This window comes from Hoplias malabaricus, chromosome 12, assembly GCF_029633855.1.
Source record: "Hoplias malabaricus isolate fHopMal1 chromosome 12, fHopMal1.hap1, whole genome shotgun sequence".
Classification (NCBI taxonomy): Eukaryota; Metazoa; Chordata; class Actinopteri; order Characiformes; family Erythrinidae; genus Hoplias; species Hoplias malabaricus.
Genome location: NC_089811.1, coordinates 9,909,224 through 9,922,482, shown reverse-complemented (window position 1 = coordinate 9,922,482; position 13,259 = coordinate 9,909,224). Strand labels below are relative to the sequence as shown.

The 13,259-nt window shown below is 36.9% G+C and overlaps 1 protein-coding gene across 1 annotated transcript in view; it reads left to right on the top strand.

Annotated features, from left to right (window-relative positions):
- The window catches only part of pth2ra (parathyroid hormone 2 receptor a), a 77,054-nt gene extending 68,414 nt beyond the window's left edge, over positions 1-8,640 (top strand). Inside the window, exons 11-13 of the mRNA XM_066686910.1 lie at positions 3,029-3,167; positions 7,911-7,952; positions 8,248-8,640. Of these exons, the coding sequence (XP_066543007.1) occupies positions 3,029-3,167; positions 7,911-7,952; positions 8,248-8,640 (574 nt within the window). The remainder of the gene's footprint in view (positions 1-3,028; positions 3,168-7,910; positions 7,953-8,247) is intronic.
- The last annotated feature ends 4,619 nt before the right edge of the window (positions 8,641-13,259 follow it).

Sequence of the window (13,259 nt, the reverse complement as noted above, 5' to 3'; positions counted from 1 at the left end):
GCCGCGTTAGCCTGGTTTAACCACCTGTTTGATCCAGATAGAAAGGAGAGCAAACACAAAAATAACGAAGCACAGATCACACAACAGAAAGCGCTGATAATTACAGGCTTGCGCTTCAGGGAGGATAAAAGGCTGAGGGTCTCTGCTAGGACAGTGAGGGTTCGGGAGCTTGTGCAGCACTGAAGGCGTGTCATTTTGTGGGTGTAATAACAGTAATCAGTGGATGGTCTCCAGGTGTCACTCTGTTCAGCTGACAGCCCTCAGTCAGAATAGGAAGCAGTTCACAGAGGTGTGTGGAAACACGTCAGTCTCGATGAGTCACATCGGATCAGTGGCTTAGCGTTAGCGACGTAAACAGAGCCGCCGACTAAATCCAGATCTGTTCTGTTTTCAAAATATGTACAAACATCTAATCCTGGAAAGAAAGTGAAGCGTAAAATAAACATATATTTTACGGCATTCAGAACCTGATAGTGTTCCAGAAGCAACATTAGAGTCACAAGCTTTGCCCATGTCACAGAGTGTGGTTACCTGAGCAGGGAACTGAACCCTAGTCTGCTGCATACAAGAGACATTACACTATACAGAAAACACTGGCAAATTAAAACAGTGCAAACTCACCCTACTACACTCTCCAGGAAAGTTCAAACCAGGAACATACCAGGAACACATACAGACAGAGATGCCCAGTTCCCTGGACATTCTCCTTAGTTTTATTATAGTATTATCTCTGAATATATCCTATTTTATGTTAATTTGAGATCTCTGATTTGTTTTACATGTTTATATCTTATTTGTAATCTTTTTATCTCAGAGATTACATGTTTTCCCTTTGTGCTTCTTTGCTCATGACCATGTTTCCCTAGCCACACCTCATTCCTCTCATGTGACGCACCCAGGTGTTTCTTATTTGTTTAAAAGCCCTGTCCCCAGTCTCAGTGTTGTCTTTTGTTCCTGCTGAGGATTGTAGGTTAGTGTGGTTCACATGTTTTCCCATTTTTGAATTAGAATTCTCTGCATTTAACCCAATCTGTGCAGTGAAACACAAATTTATACACACTAGTGAACACTAGGGGGCAGTGAGCACACATGCCCTAGAGCGGTGGGCAGCCCTAGGTTTATTTGCTTACTTATGTCCCTATTTACCCTATTCCCCAGTAACTTAATTCTCAATTTTTTTTTCTTTCAATGTATATAAGCAATATGTAAAGCATCCTTGAGGGAAAGGCGCTATATACGTTGTACTACTTCTTCTTCTTCTTCTTCTTCTTCTTCTTCTTCTTCTTCTTCTTCTTATTATTATTATTATTATTATTATTATTATTATTATTTTATTTTATTGGTTAGTCGTCTTCTTAGTTGTTTGTTATTGGGTATAAGTCAATTTGTCTTTTGAATTATTTGTATGTTTACTTTCTCTGTGTAGTTGTTTTCTTGTTTTTTTTTTTTAATGGGAGTGAGTTGTTGTCATCAAATCATTTCACTGCTAGATTTACATTGTTTGCCTTTCCTTGTGGAAAAAGAGAGTGTACTTAAACTGTACTATTTTATAACTACTAAATTGTATTGTGTCTAAATTGTAAATGTGTATTATATATATATATATATATATATATATATATATATATATATATATATATATATATACTATATATTGGTTTTATTTGTTCTACTGCGTAATTTGTATTAGTGAATATCTTGACATGGTTTGTTTATATTAATGACTTTTATTTTATATTTTATTAATAACTTAAGCGCTCATTTGAATGTGTTTTAGAGTTCAGTCGACAGCTCAGAGAAATATATTTCAGCTGTATTAGAAGAGTGACAAAAAGAACATATGACTACTGTAACACGTGCTTTAAATTACATATTAGTAGTGGTTTACTTTTGATTTTTGAGTCAGAGTGACCTGCTTAACTTAGTCCATTAAAAAAAAGAATAATAATCAAATTCTAATGCTGTGAGAATGAGTGGTCTCTGATTGTTGCAGAATACTGTAGTAGTTTGCCATTAAATACAACTATAGGACATTAATGTAAACGTACAGTATGTATTATTTTCTGTGCTTAATAGAAAGCCACATTTATAGAATCCCACTGAAAACCCACTAATATCCCCACTTTTAACCTTCATTTATTACTTTCCTGCTTAAATACATCCCCACAGGATCCTCCGGTTTCTGGTTATTGAGCTTGAGAATGTGGAACATAGCTCAGCCATTCTCTGAGGAAGTGTGTGGGTGGAGCTCTGCAATTATTCATTTAGATCCAATGAGAATTTGAGCCATATATATGATAACAAAATATGGGTCTGGGTATGACTCACTGTCCGCAGAGCTACATTCCCATATGAAGAGGGAAATGTAAGTTGTTGATTTCACTCACAGTGTACTTCACTGAGAAACAGATCTCTGTTCAGAGTCTCAAAAGCTGTTTAATCTGCATGAACTTGCCTTGAACTGTGGATTGAAATATTAAAAACTGATAAACAGCACATTGTTTAATGTCTTTCTGTGTAAGTTCATATATATTTTATCCTTTGTGAATGCACATGTTCATTTCTGGCAGCGTGTAACGTTACCAAGTCTAAATCGTGACCATAATCCTATGCCTCCACACTCATACTTCTTCAGCTACAGAACAAGGTTTGTGTGGATTTAGAGAGAAATGCCATCAGTGAACAGGAGCTGGTTTAAGAATCGTAAAATAACTAGGAATCACAACAAATCATGATGTTAAAATTGTGCAAATATTGGCTGTTCGTGTTTGTCTGTATGTTCAGATTCTTGTAGATCTTGTTGTAATTCAAGGGTGATGCATAATAATTCAATTTATTTTTGTGTTCTATTTTTCTATCATTATTATTATTATTATTATAAATATATCTTAATATTTATAAATATATCTAAATATATATAATATAAATATATCTTAAAACTGACTTGCCTACTAAAGCATTATAATATTACACTGTCTTTTACTAGTGTTCCTTTTAACAGTGTGAAATTGTTGAAACTCATTTGCAGGAAGTTGGCCAAGTCCACGCTGGTGCTGGTGTTGGTGTTTGGCGTGCACTATATCGTGTTTGTGGGGATGCCACACACTTTCGAGGGTCTCGGCTGGGAGGTCCGCATGTACTTCGAGCTCTTTTTCAACTCCTTTCAGGTAGGAGTTGATTACACATCAGGAGCTGCATGCATAATGTAATCACATGTCATTGATTGGGTGAATTGTACTCAGAGATGAGCTGCGTCTGTGGATATTGGTTCTGTACCAGTGTTATCAGTGCAGTAGCAACATTAGAATTAAACATATTTTTATCATCAATACCACATTAAAATATGTTCAGATACCATTTGCATTTGATGTATTCTGCTGCTTTAAAGGCAGAATTGATGATTCTGGGGAACTGCTCCTTGGTCAGAAGCTCAAATCTATTAAGGTGGGATGGTGTGTTTAAAAAATGTTTGTACATGGCAAGTACAAGTAAGTTTGTATTCACACTTTGAATTAACACAGAAACTCTTGTAACTCGAGCTGTTTAGTTTTATAGCAGCAAAGAACAGCCGTGTAACTATATCGCAGGTATTTCCAGTGTGCAAATTTACTGGTGATGTAACAAATTGTGAGGAAATATCCTCTGAATTTTATGGGTTCTTTTGTTTTTTAATAAAAAAATGAACATCACCTTTCTGGTGCTTCCATGACTGAAATGAGTGTTTAGTGTGTAAAACCTAAGGATCTAAAGCACTGACCAAAGTCAATGATAAACATTGGCTAGAAAGACATAAAGCCTCCCAGATTTGAGGAGAAGAGAAACTGCTCTGTTGAATGAGGAAACACCTTTCAGTTCCTTAGCGACGAGTCGCATTCTAACTAGCCACCCATTTTATTCATATTTTTGTGTGTGAATCCAATCAAATCCTCATGGTCCCACTTCGACTGGGCAAATGAAAAACATTTCCTGTTATGATGCTTGCATTCAAAAATAGCACTGAGCATATTTATGTGTGAATAATTGGGAGAGTGTTACAATGTGTGGTCTTTTATTTTCCGCTCACTGTATACAGAGTGAGTGGAATACTAATATAATATTGTGCAGAAATATTTACCATCTGCCTGACAGTTTTCCAAGCTTCTTAAATGTACAAATGTACAAAATGTTCTCCTGGGGACTCCAAAGGGCTGCCTTCTTGGCAGGCAGAGCTGATAGTTGTGTTTTCATACTCTTCAATGTGGTACATTTAGCCACTGCAAGCTTCATTTTCAATGCAGGAAGGTGGCCTTGGGCTTATTTTGAAGCTTAAGAAATTGAGAGGCTTTTGAATTACAAACAATAACAATGGAGACCCAACTATTATTGCAAAGCACAAATATATATATATATATATATATATATATATATATATATAATGTTCTTTAATGGGTATATGTAACAAAACAGTATTTTTCAAGATATCTTTGGCAATATTTTGGCTTAGAACAACAGCATGCCTTAAAGTCTTATTTCCCCATTTTTACCTTTGTTTTGTGAAACTTTCCACCAAATTTCATCTCTCTGTGATTGTTTATGGCTCTCTACTACCTCAGTAATTGAGTTTTTTTGTTGTGATTGCGTATATGCATGTATGATTCTATGTGCAGATATGCCAGAGTATTTCATGCTTCCCTTTGGCTCTAATGAAATATCTCCTTGCACAATTAGATCTAAATAAAGAACAAATAAAATAAATAAGAAAGTAAAGAATCATGTTGGCCGAAGATGAAGGATAAATCAGGAATTGATACTGAGAAAGAAATGCTGTAGAAATAGAGTTGTGGACCTGGCTCTTGGCCGATCAGACTCTGTGAAAAATGCAGAGTGACAGGTGCAGCTTCAGCCTGGAAATCTACAAGCTGAAGAGTTGGGACGTCCAACTACTTCTGGCACATCCTTCTGTCATTTCTCCATCTCCTCAGATCACAGTCGTGAGCCGAGACTGAAACTCAGAGCCAAATTCACACTGTATCCATCTGAACAAACTCAGGGAAGCAACTTGGGAAACCTGGCTCCCACAGCAGAATCCCTTGGGAAAAGGGAGAATTGTGCACTCACACTCTCTTTGGAAAGAGTCTACTCTGCCAATGAGATTCTAACACAGCCACAAACTAACCTTTGCCCTCCAGCACCAATGTAGCAGAGTAATTTCATTCAAGCATGGATTTGTTTATTCAGCTTCTGATGTTGTGGGTACATTTATTGAATTTTGGAGCTAATCTGCTGTCAATCATCAGCACCATTCAGATAATAATAACTTTCAACAAGTCTTCAGTAAAAACAAAAAATCATTTTAATGAAATGTACATATTAGCGCAGCAGTAGTCTGGAATCTGCATTTAACTCATTAGTGGGAGAGGACACAAGCACACACTCTCACTCACACACACAAACACACACATACACACACAAAACAATACTAGTAATAATATTATTATTATTATATTATAATAATATTATAGTAATATTTGGGGTTTGGGGCACATCACCTCTGGATGTTGTATTATTTAATAACATTATACAACACAATAAAAGTATTTAGCATAATTGCTAATTACAGCTTAATTACACTGTTACAGCATGACAACGTTACAATATTATTAACATTATATACAGATAAATGTACATTATTATTATAACACAGTACAACACTAAGCATATTTCAACAAAATTTCTTATTACAGCATGATAACACTATACATTTTATTATTACAAAAATGACTGCATTATTACTATTGTACTGAAATTGGTTTAGTGTTATACATATTGTACACTTTGGATTACACAATGATTATACTGTAATAGTACTATACCACACAACATCAACACAATAAGACTGTTTCAACACAATTCAGCATGTCCACATTATTACAGCATGATAATAGTACAATAAACCTAAATTCTAAATAATTGTGGATGCTGGTATAACTTTTTAGATCTTCACTCACATTTTTGTGTGTTTTCCATAATTCAAAAATCCCTATAAAGCTGTCTTTTGAGGCAACTCTCTTGAGTTTCAGTATCATTGGCATTCAGAGCGTTCACTAGTTTGTTGTTGCTACTGTTAAGTACTTCCTGAACGTGTAATGAAATGTGTTTAATAAAATATTCCAACTAAAAACGTGGCATGCTTAGGAATGCAGACACTAAGAGCTGGAGGTACAGATGAAAGGGCTGAAGTTGTGAGGAAACTGCAGTGTTGGATTCTCTGGGCTTTATTTACTTTCCTCTGGGTCTGGCTTTCTACTGAAGCCACCGCTTCCTGCTAATCTCCAACAAAATAGTGGTTAACACCAGTGATTTACAGCAATGCAAATGTAAATAAGCTGAGATCTAAGCATTGTTTGTTTACATGAAATGTGAAAGAGTTCTTTAGTTTGTTTGATGAGTCCCTGCTTTAATTATAGTGTCTTCTGTTCAGTTTTTCTTCCAACTTTTTTTGGACCCAATTTTGCCTCCTTTCTGTTCCAACATGACTGTGCACCAGTGCACAAAGCAAGGTCCATAAAGACATCGATGAGCAAAGTTGGTGTGGAAGAACTTGACTGGCTGAACACCTGTTAGAACACCTTTTGGATGAATTAGAGCCAGGCTTCATCCAACATCAATATCTGACCTCACAAATACACTTCTAGAAGAAATCCTATAAACACAGACTTGTGGAAAGCCTTCCCAGAATAATTAATTCTGTTATAGCTGCAAAGGCTGGGACGACTTCCTGTTAAACCCTATGGATTAACATTGGGATGTCGCTCAAGTTCGGATGCGTGCAAAGGCAGCTGACTGAATACTTTTGACAGTGTAATGTATGTCACCTAGCAGATGCCCAGGCTGGCTGGCATTGTGGAGAGGGAGGGCCATTCTTTACCACAGAAAAATCAAGGTTGTGCACTTTTGAATGTCCAGCCTTAGATTCCAGTCCTCATTGTTATGGGGAAAATAATGTGTGAAACGTGTTACGTTGTATTGCATTACTCAGACACTGGCAGGTGATAGGCTATGCACCCATGCTGTTAACATCCACACACACTCTCACACCTTCTCTATTGCCTGTTCCCTCTGCAGCAGGGGAATGAAGATGAGAGACCAGGCCTCTGTTCATATGAAAGAAGTCAAACTGAAAAGCCCTTGGATCTTGAATGGTGCTGTTTCCTGTCTGGTTCCACCTTTAATCTCCTCCACTCTCCGTGTTCAGAGTTCCCCTCTTGTCCAGTACTCATCCAGTACTTCAGCTGCGATTCTTGAGCATGTCACTGCCACCTTCAATGCCTGAGGAGTCAAAGGAAAACTACAGGCTGGTGGAAGATATGCTGTTGTAAAAAATCCCTGGTCTCAATGACCAGCAGTGGAGCACAGGATCTTAAAACATACTGTACCAGCTTTCCATTATGAGTGGTGACCAATAAAAATAGTCCACGATGATTAAATGGAGACAGGAGATGTGAAGTTGTTTTGTGAGCTCATTACAACATATTTTCTCAGAAGACGTGGATCTACACAGTTTAGAGGGGCCTGCATGGGTGGAAAAGTAACTCTTTCTAATAGTGCTTTACCACTGCATGGTACCTACTCAGCTCTACTTGATTTGATATTTTTACATCAGGAAAATTTGGTCCTGGTCCCTAGAACCTGGTTCTTTTTTAGTCCCTGTTCTCTTGTGCCATATATGGTGTCCACATGGGTTCATAGTGGATTGTCTTAATGTTCCAGTATTAAACCCATACTTGTCTCATCACTGAAACTGGTGGACATCCAATGGACGAAATTTGTTAGTACCCAGCTTTCCTGCCCATGTGGATGTGTTGGCTGGGTTACTATCTCTAATGCTCAAATCTAATCTGGAAATTCATTCTCTCTCTCTCTTCTCCCAGGGTTTTTTCGTGTCCATAATCTACTGTTACTGCAATGGTGAGGTGAGTTTAAAGAGCAAGAAGCTGGATTGCAAAGCTCCAGTCTCATTTCATCTGAAGGTAGCATCTACTTGGGAAGTTAAGAGCTGGTTTTGATTGATTGTGGTCATCTTCAGTGAAGTAGTGGTATGTCTAATGTTACCTATTTTCAAATGAAGTGACCCAACAAAAAGTATGTTATATGTTGTTTAAAAATATCACACAATTTGCATTCAGAATGCTTTGAGCCGTAGAACCTTTTTCTTAAATTGCATTATTGTCAGGTCAGAAGTTCATATTTCCTGTGTCTCCAACTCAGGTCCAGACGGAGGTCAAGAAGACCTGGACCCGCTGGAACCTGGCCTTTAACTGGAAGGGGCCAGTGGTATGTGGAAGTTACCGATACGGCTCAGTACTGACCGGCCTCAACAACAGCACCAGCAGCCAATCCCAGCTGGCGGCTGGAGGACCCTCAACTCGGTCCACTACGCTGTTCTCCAGCCGGGTTTACCGCAGCTCGGGGGCGCACTCTATCAATGCTCACGCATCTCTCCCAGGCTACGTCATCAGTAACTCAGATGCAGACAGTCTGCCGCCTTCGATACCTGAGGAATCGGAGGAGAGTGCCAAGCAGGTGGACGACATCCTGCTGAAAGAGTCCCTGCCTGCACTGACGAGCAGTGGACCGGAGGATGAGGAGGAGACTCTGTAGATCATGATGGTGCCCTTCTGATCTTGTGTCTGTTGGCAGTTCCTGAAGAGCCTGAAAAAGATGGAAGCATCTGGACCAAGATGGACGAACCAGGGCTTGGACCCTTGTAGGAAAATCTGTGATGTTTTTTTGTTGTGATTCTGCTAAACTTCAGTGGGTTCTTTTAGTAAAGAGGTTTTTGAGAAACTTGATAAAGGAAAGAATTAACTAAGTTCATGAAGATGTTGCAGAAGTATTTCTAAATTGTAGCAGGAATTAAGAAGTATATATAAGACAAGACGTTACATTAATGTTGATATTTGATGATGTAATACCACAAGTAATTACAAAATTTCTAAATTGGTTATACCCTAAGTCTGTACTTGATTTTTATTATTATTTATTATTATGACTTTTTTTTACTTGCTCTACATAGTAATTACATAGTTACAAATTTACAAATTGCAATTACGTTGCATTAAGTTTTGCTCCTCACTGCTGTGCACTTAAGTGGAGGTAAACATTGAAAGCATTAAAAAGGGATGGGGAGAATGCTGCTATGGGACTTGTGGGGTTTTGAACAAAGCTGATCACAGCTGATTCATTAAGACCAAGAGGCATGTTCCCTTTTGTAAAAGTAATAGAGTATGTCCCCTCGTAAGAGATTTTTTTTTTCTTTATCCCATTTCTTTAATTGTCAGGAAAATGGCAAATGCAAAAACAGGCAAACATCTAAATATTGTCTTTAAAATTAATTAATTAAAAAAATCTCTCCTACAAACACACGTATGGTGGAAATGAAAAGCATAAAATTAGCATGTTTTTCTTTTTCAAACTTTTCTGTTTGGTGTGTTATGAGTACATAACATTTCCTTTTGGATTTCACCATGCTGCTGTTATCATCTGCCATAACTATGAATTTTAAGGGTTAATTCTGCATGATTTGAAGGTCCTGTGTTTGTATTAGTCACAAAGAATAATGTTAGTGTTCATGATCATGTCCTAATCCCAGGAGGCCATTGATATTAAATTTGAATGGTAGATTTTGCATGTGGATTCCCATCTTAAGTGTTTTTGAAGCTATGGAAATGAAAAGAAGTGTTTTCCGGAACGCATTAGTGGACATTTGTTAGACTCTGAACTGGTCCAGACACATTCAAGAAGCTCTTCTGTTTTGTCTTTTTATATTTCCTCTTGGGCCTTTTTGAACAGTTGGCCTCAACATGCTTGGAGGAGAACATTAAATGTTCAGTTCTTCTGCACAAAAGTGTAGCGCTACAAAGGGCTGCTATATTTTACCTGGAAGTGGAGATTTGAACAATTCATCATCTTCTGTGATAACGTTCCAGATGCCTTCATAATACCAGACTAACTGCATATCAACTGAACAGGACAGAGCCTCAGTTCCAGAGGTGTCTAGTGTTTTGGAGACACATATTTGCATTTTGTAAATAATTCAAATCCTGGATTATACAAACAATTTCCAGAAAAGTTGGGGCACTTTTTACAATACAATTAAAACAATATTGAGTAATATTTATCATTTTCTTGAATCTAAATATTGTTGACTACAGAACAAATATATATATATATATATATATATATATATATATATATATATATATATATATATATATATATATATATATATATATGTTTGCTGGTTTTTAGTAACCAATATGAAGTTATTAATTTGGCACTTGCCACAGCACTCCAAAAACATAAAAATGGGATGGGGCAAAAAAAAGTGAGAAAAATCTGTTTTGAGGCATTAAGCAGGTGAATATAAAAGATGTTAAAGATCATTCACAAAAGGCTCAGCTGTTAATACATATATATTGATGCTGACCACTTTATGCCAAATATCATGAGACTGTCAAACAGAATTTTTTTCAGTTGAGGTTTGCAAAGCATTTAGGTCTTTTATCATCTGCTATTTCTAATATTGTGAAATGCTTCTGGAAATTTGGAGAAGTACCAGTCAATATCAGGGTAATGCTGGATAACATTGTGGAATGACCATGACATTTACGCCCTCAGATGGCACAGCATTAGAATGTTAGGATGGATATAGCCACATGGACTTGGAAAGACTTCAAAAATGTGTTGTCACTTAGAGTCCACCACTGCATCAAGAAATGCAATGCGAATCTCTACCATCGATACAGTGCAAAACTGCTAACACATTCTCTGGGCCCAAGCTCATCTCAGATGAAAGTGACCATCCAAACTGTCAGGTGCAAAAGCCAACATATCTTATGGTATGGAGGATACATTAGTGACCACAACATGGGTGACTTCACTCTATGAAGATTTTTTCGTTGATGTGAATGTGAACATTGGATTATTTAAATCAGAGATGTATGCCATCAAGACAACTTATCTTCCTGGAAAGTCCATGGTTATTTCAGCAAGAGTACAGTCCAGATCAGTCTCCTGTGGTCATCATGTAGAGGAGAATCAGGCAATGGCTACCATGAACTATTGAGCAGATGAGGGCATTGCCAAAATGAGAAAAAATTTGATTTACAAACTTTACAATTAGTATCTTCAGTTCCCAAATGATTACACATAGTAATTAAAAGGAAAGACGATGTTACGTAGTGGTAAACAGCCTGCTGTCTGAACTTTATTTGGAGTGTGTTGCAGATGTCTAATGGGTTTATATTTACAAAATATAATCAAGTTGTTCAATGGAAAACATTTTAATCTAGTCTTTGTGATTTTGTCAGTTAAAGATAATTGTTTTTATTTCATTTTATTTAATGTCTCAACTTTTCTGGAAACAGGGTTTGTAAACAAATGTACAGTTTCCTACTCAAGTACTTTCTGACAATCTTCAGAGTTTTTACAGAAACATTAAAAACAAAACAAAACAAAAAATCTGACAGTTAGGTAAACAAGGGCTACTGCTAATATGAGCTAAACTGGTGCAATCATCTACTATTGAAACTGTCGAGAGGTTATTATGCACTTCAAAATAAAGGTCTTAAAGAAGGGTTCTCTTGAAATGATGCCTTTTAATGGATGTTGGCCCCAGAAGAAAGAAAACCTTGGTTTTCTTGTTTAAAATGTGAGTATTTCCCCCATCAAAGACTAAACATGACCAGTAATAATTAAACTGAAAGAGTCATGTCGGTGTAACATACTTTCATGTGCAAATAACATGGACCATCAATTATCTATCTGAATCTATCTGAATCTATCTGAAGGTCTGAATCTGAACGGTTAAATTAGTTTTGGTCAGTGTATAGCTGAGACTGGCTAAAAAAAGAAAATATGTTTGTCAAGAAGATCATACCACAAGGCTAAAAAGAGTGTTTTTTTAATCACCTATTATATACAGTGTTTTTTATTAGTATTATTAAATATTTGTCAAACTATTATAATGGTATGTAATCAAACACAAAGCCATGTCCCCTTAATGTTCCCTGATGCCCCAGTTTCATCTACTGTGTAATGTTACATTATGAGATTTAGAGTATGTCTATTGGAAAAACATTATGACATTCAGGGGAGGTAAATGGATCAATGTAGGTGGTCCTATGTTGGTTAGCTAAAACACTGTAAAGAAAAAAAGAAAAATGTCCCTTGAGTGGTATTATGGGACTGTACAATGTCTTAGAATATTACACAATGTTTTAAGGAGGTTTTAAGCAGTTCATAAATATCAGTCCATCTGTTGGTCCACCTGTAGCTGGAACAAGATAGGAGACTTGATTGGAACAGATTTGTTGTAGACTGTGCCTCCACTAGTAATGCACTTTTTAAAGTTGTGAAGCACTTAAAAAACAAAAAAATAAATTGATTACACTGCTATTGTCGCCCTCTTCTGGAAATTGTAAAACCTGCTAAACATGACTGAGTGAGTTTAAACAAATCCATGAGTGGTTCAGATATAGATGTTAGATGTTTGACCAAAGCAGATTGTAAAACAATTTAAAACTATTTTCTTCAGCACAAAATGTTTCTGTGGCAGTATTCTCAAACATTTTAAACGGATTTATTTCACATGAATGGATTCAGTTAGCTTTCAGCACTTTTATGATGTTGCTCCAAAGAACCCTTCTTGGTAATTTTGTTTTGAAGAGCGTAATGGTTTGGCTAGTTCAGCTCATGGATTCATTTTTATTTGTTTGTGCTCGACTACTTTTTGTGTGAAGCATGGTGTAAATAGAGGAGATGAATACAATTTTCTGTAAACATTAAAACAAAAAGCACTGATAAATGCTATGGAGTAGGGTTTTTTGATGGGGTTTCCACCATAAACATATCCTTTGTGTGTGTTTGTGTGTTAATGTGTGAGGTACAAGGCAGGGTGAATGTGTTTCATCTCACACTTGTTTGTGTGCCACAAGATGGGCCTAATCAACTAAATGGCTTGTATTACAGAAAATGTGGAGCTTGTTTCTTGGAAGGCAATTCATCCCGGCATTAATGAGAGCTGGGATGAGTCACAGAAAGGAGCCCTAGTAAACCTTTCAGTCCTAGGAACCTCTCAGTCTGTTACATCCACATTTCACTGGGTTTTCCTTTGTTTCTCTTTGCTTTACACAATGTGTGCAGTGGACAGGGCAGAGGTGGCAGCAAACTACCATTCACAGCTTTGGAAAAGCCAGAATCCACATTCTCTTCATTTC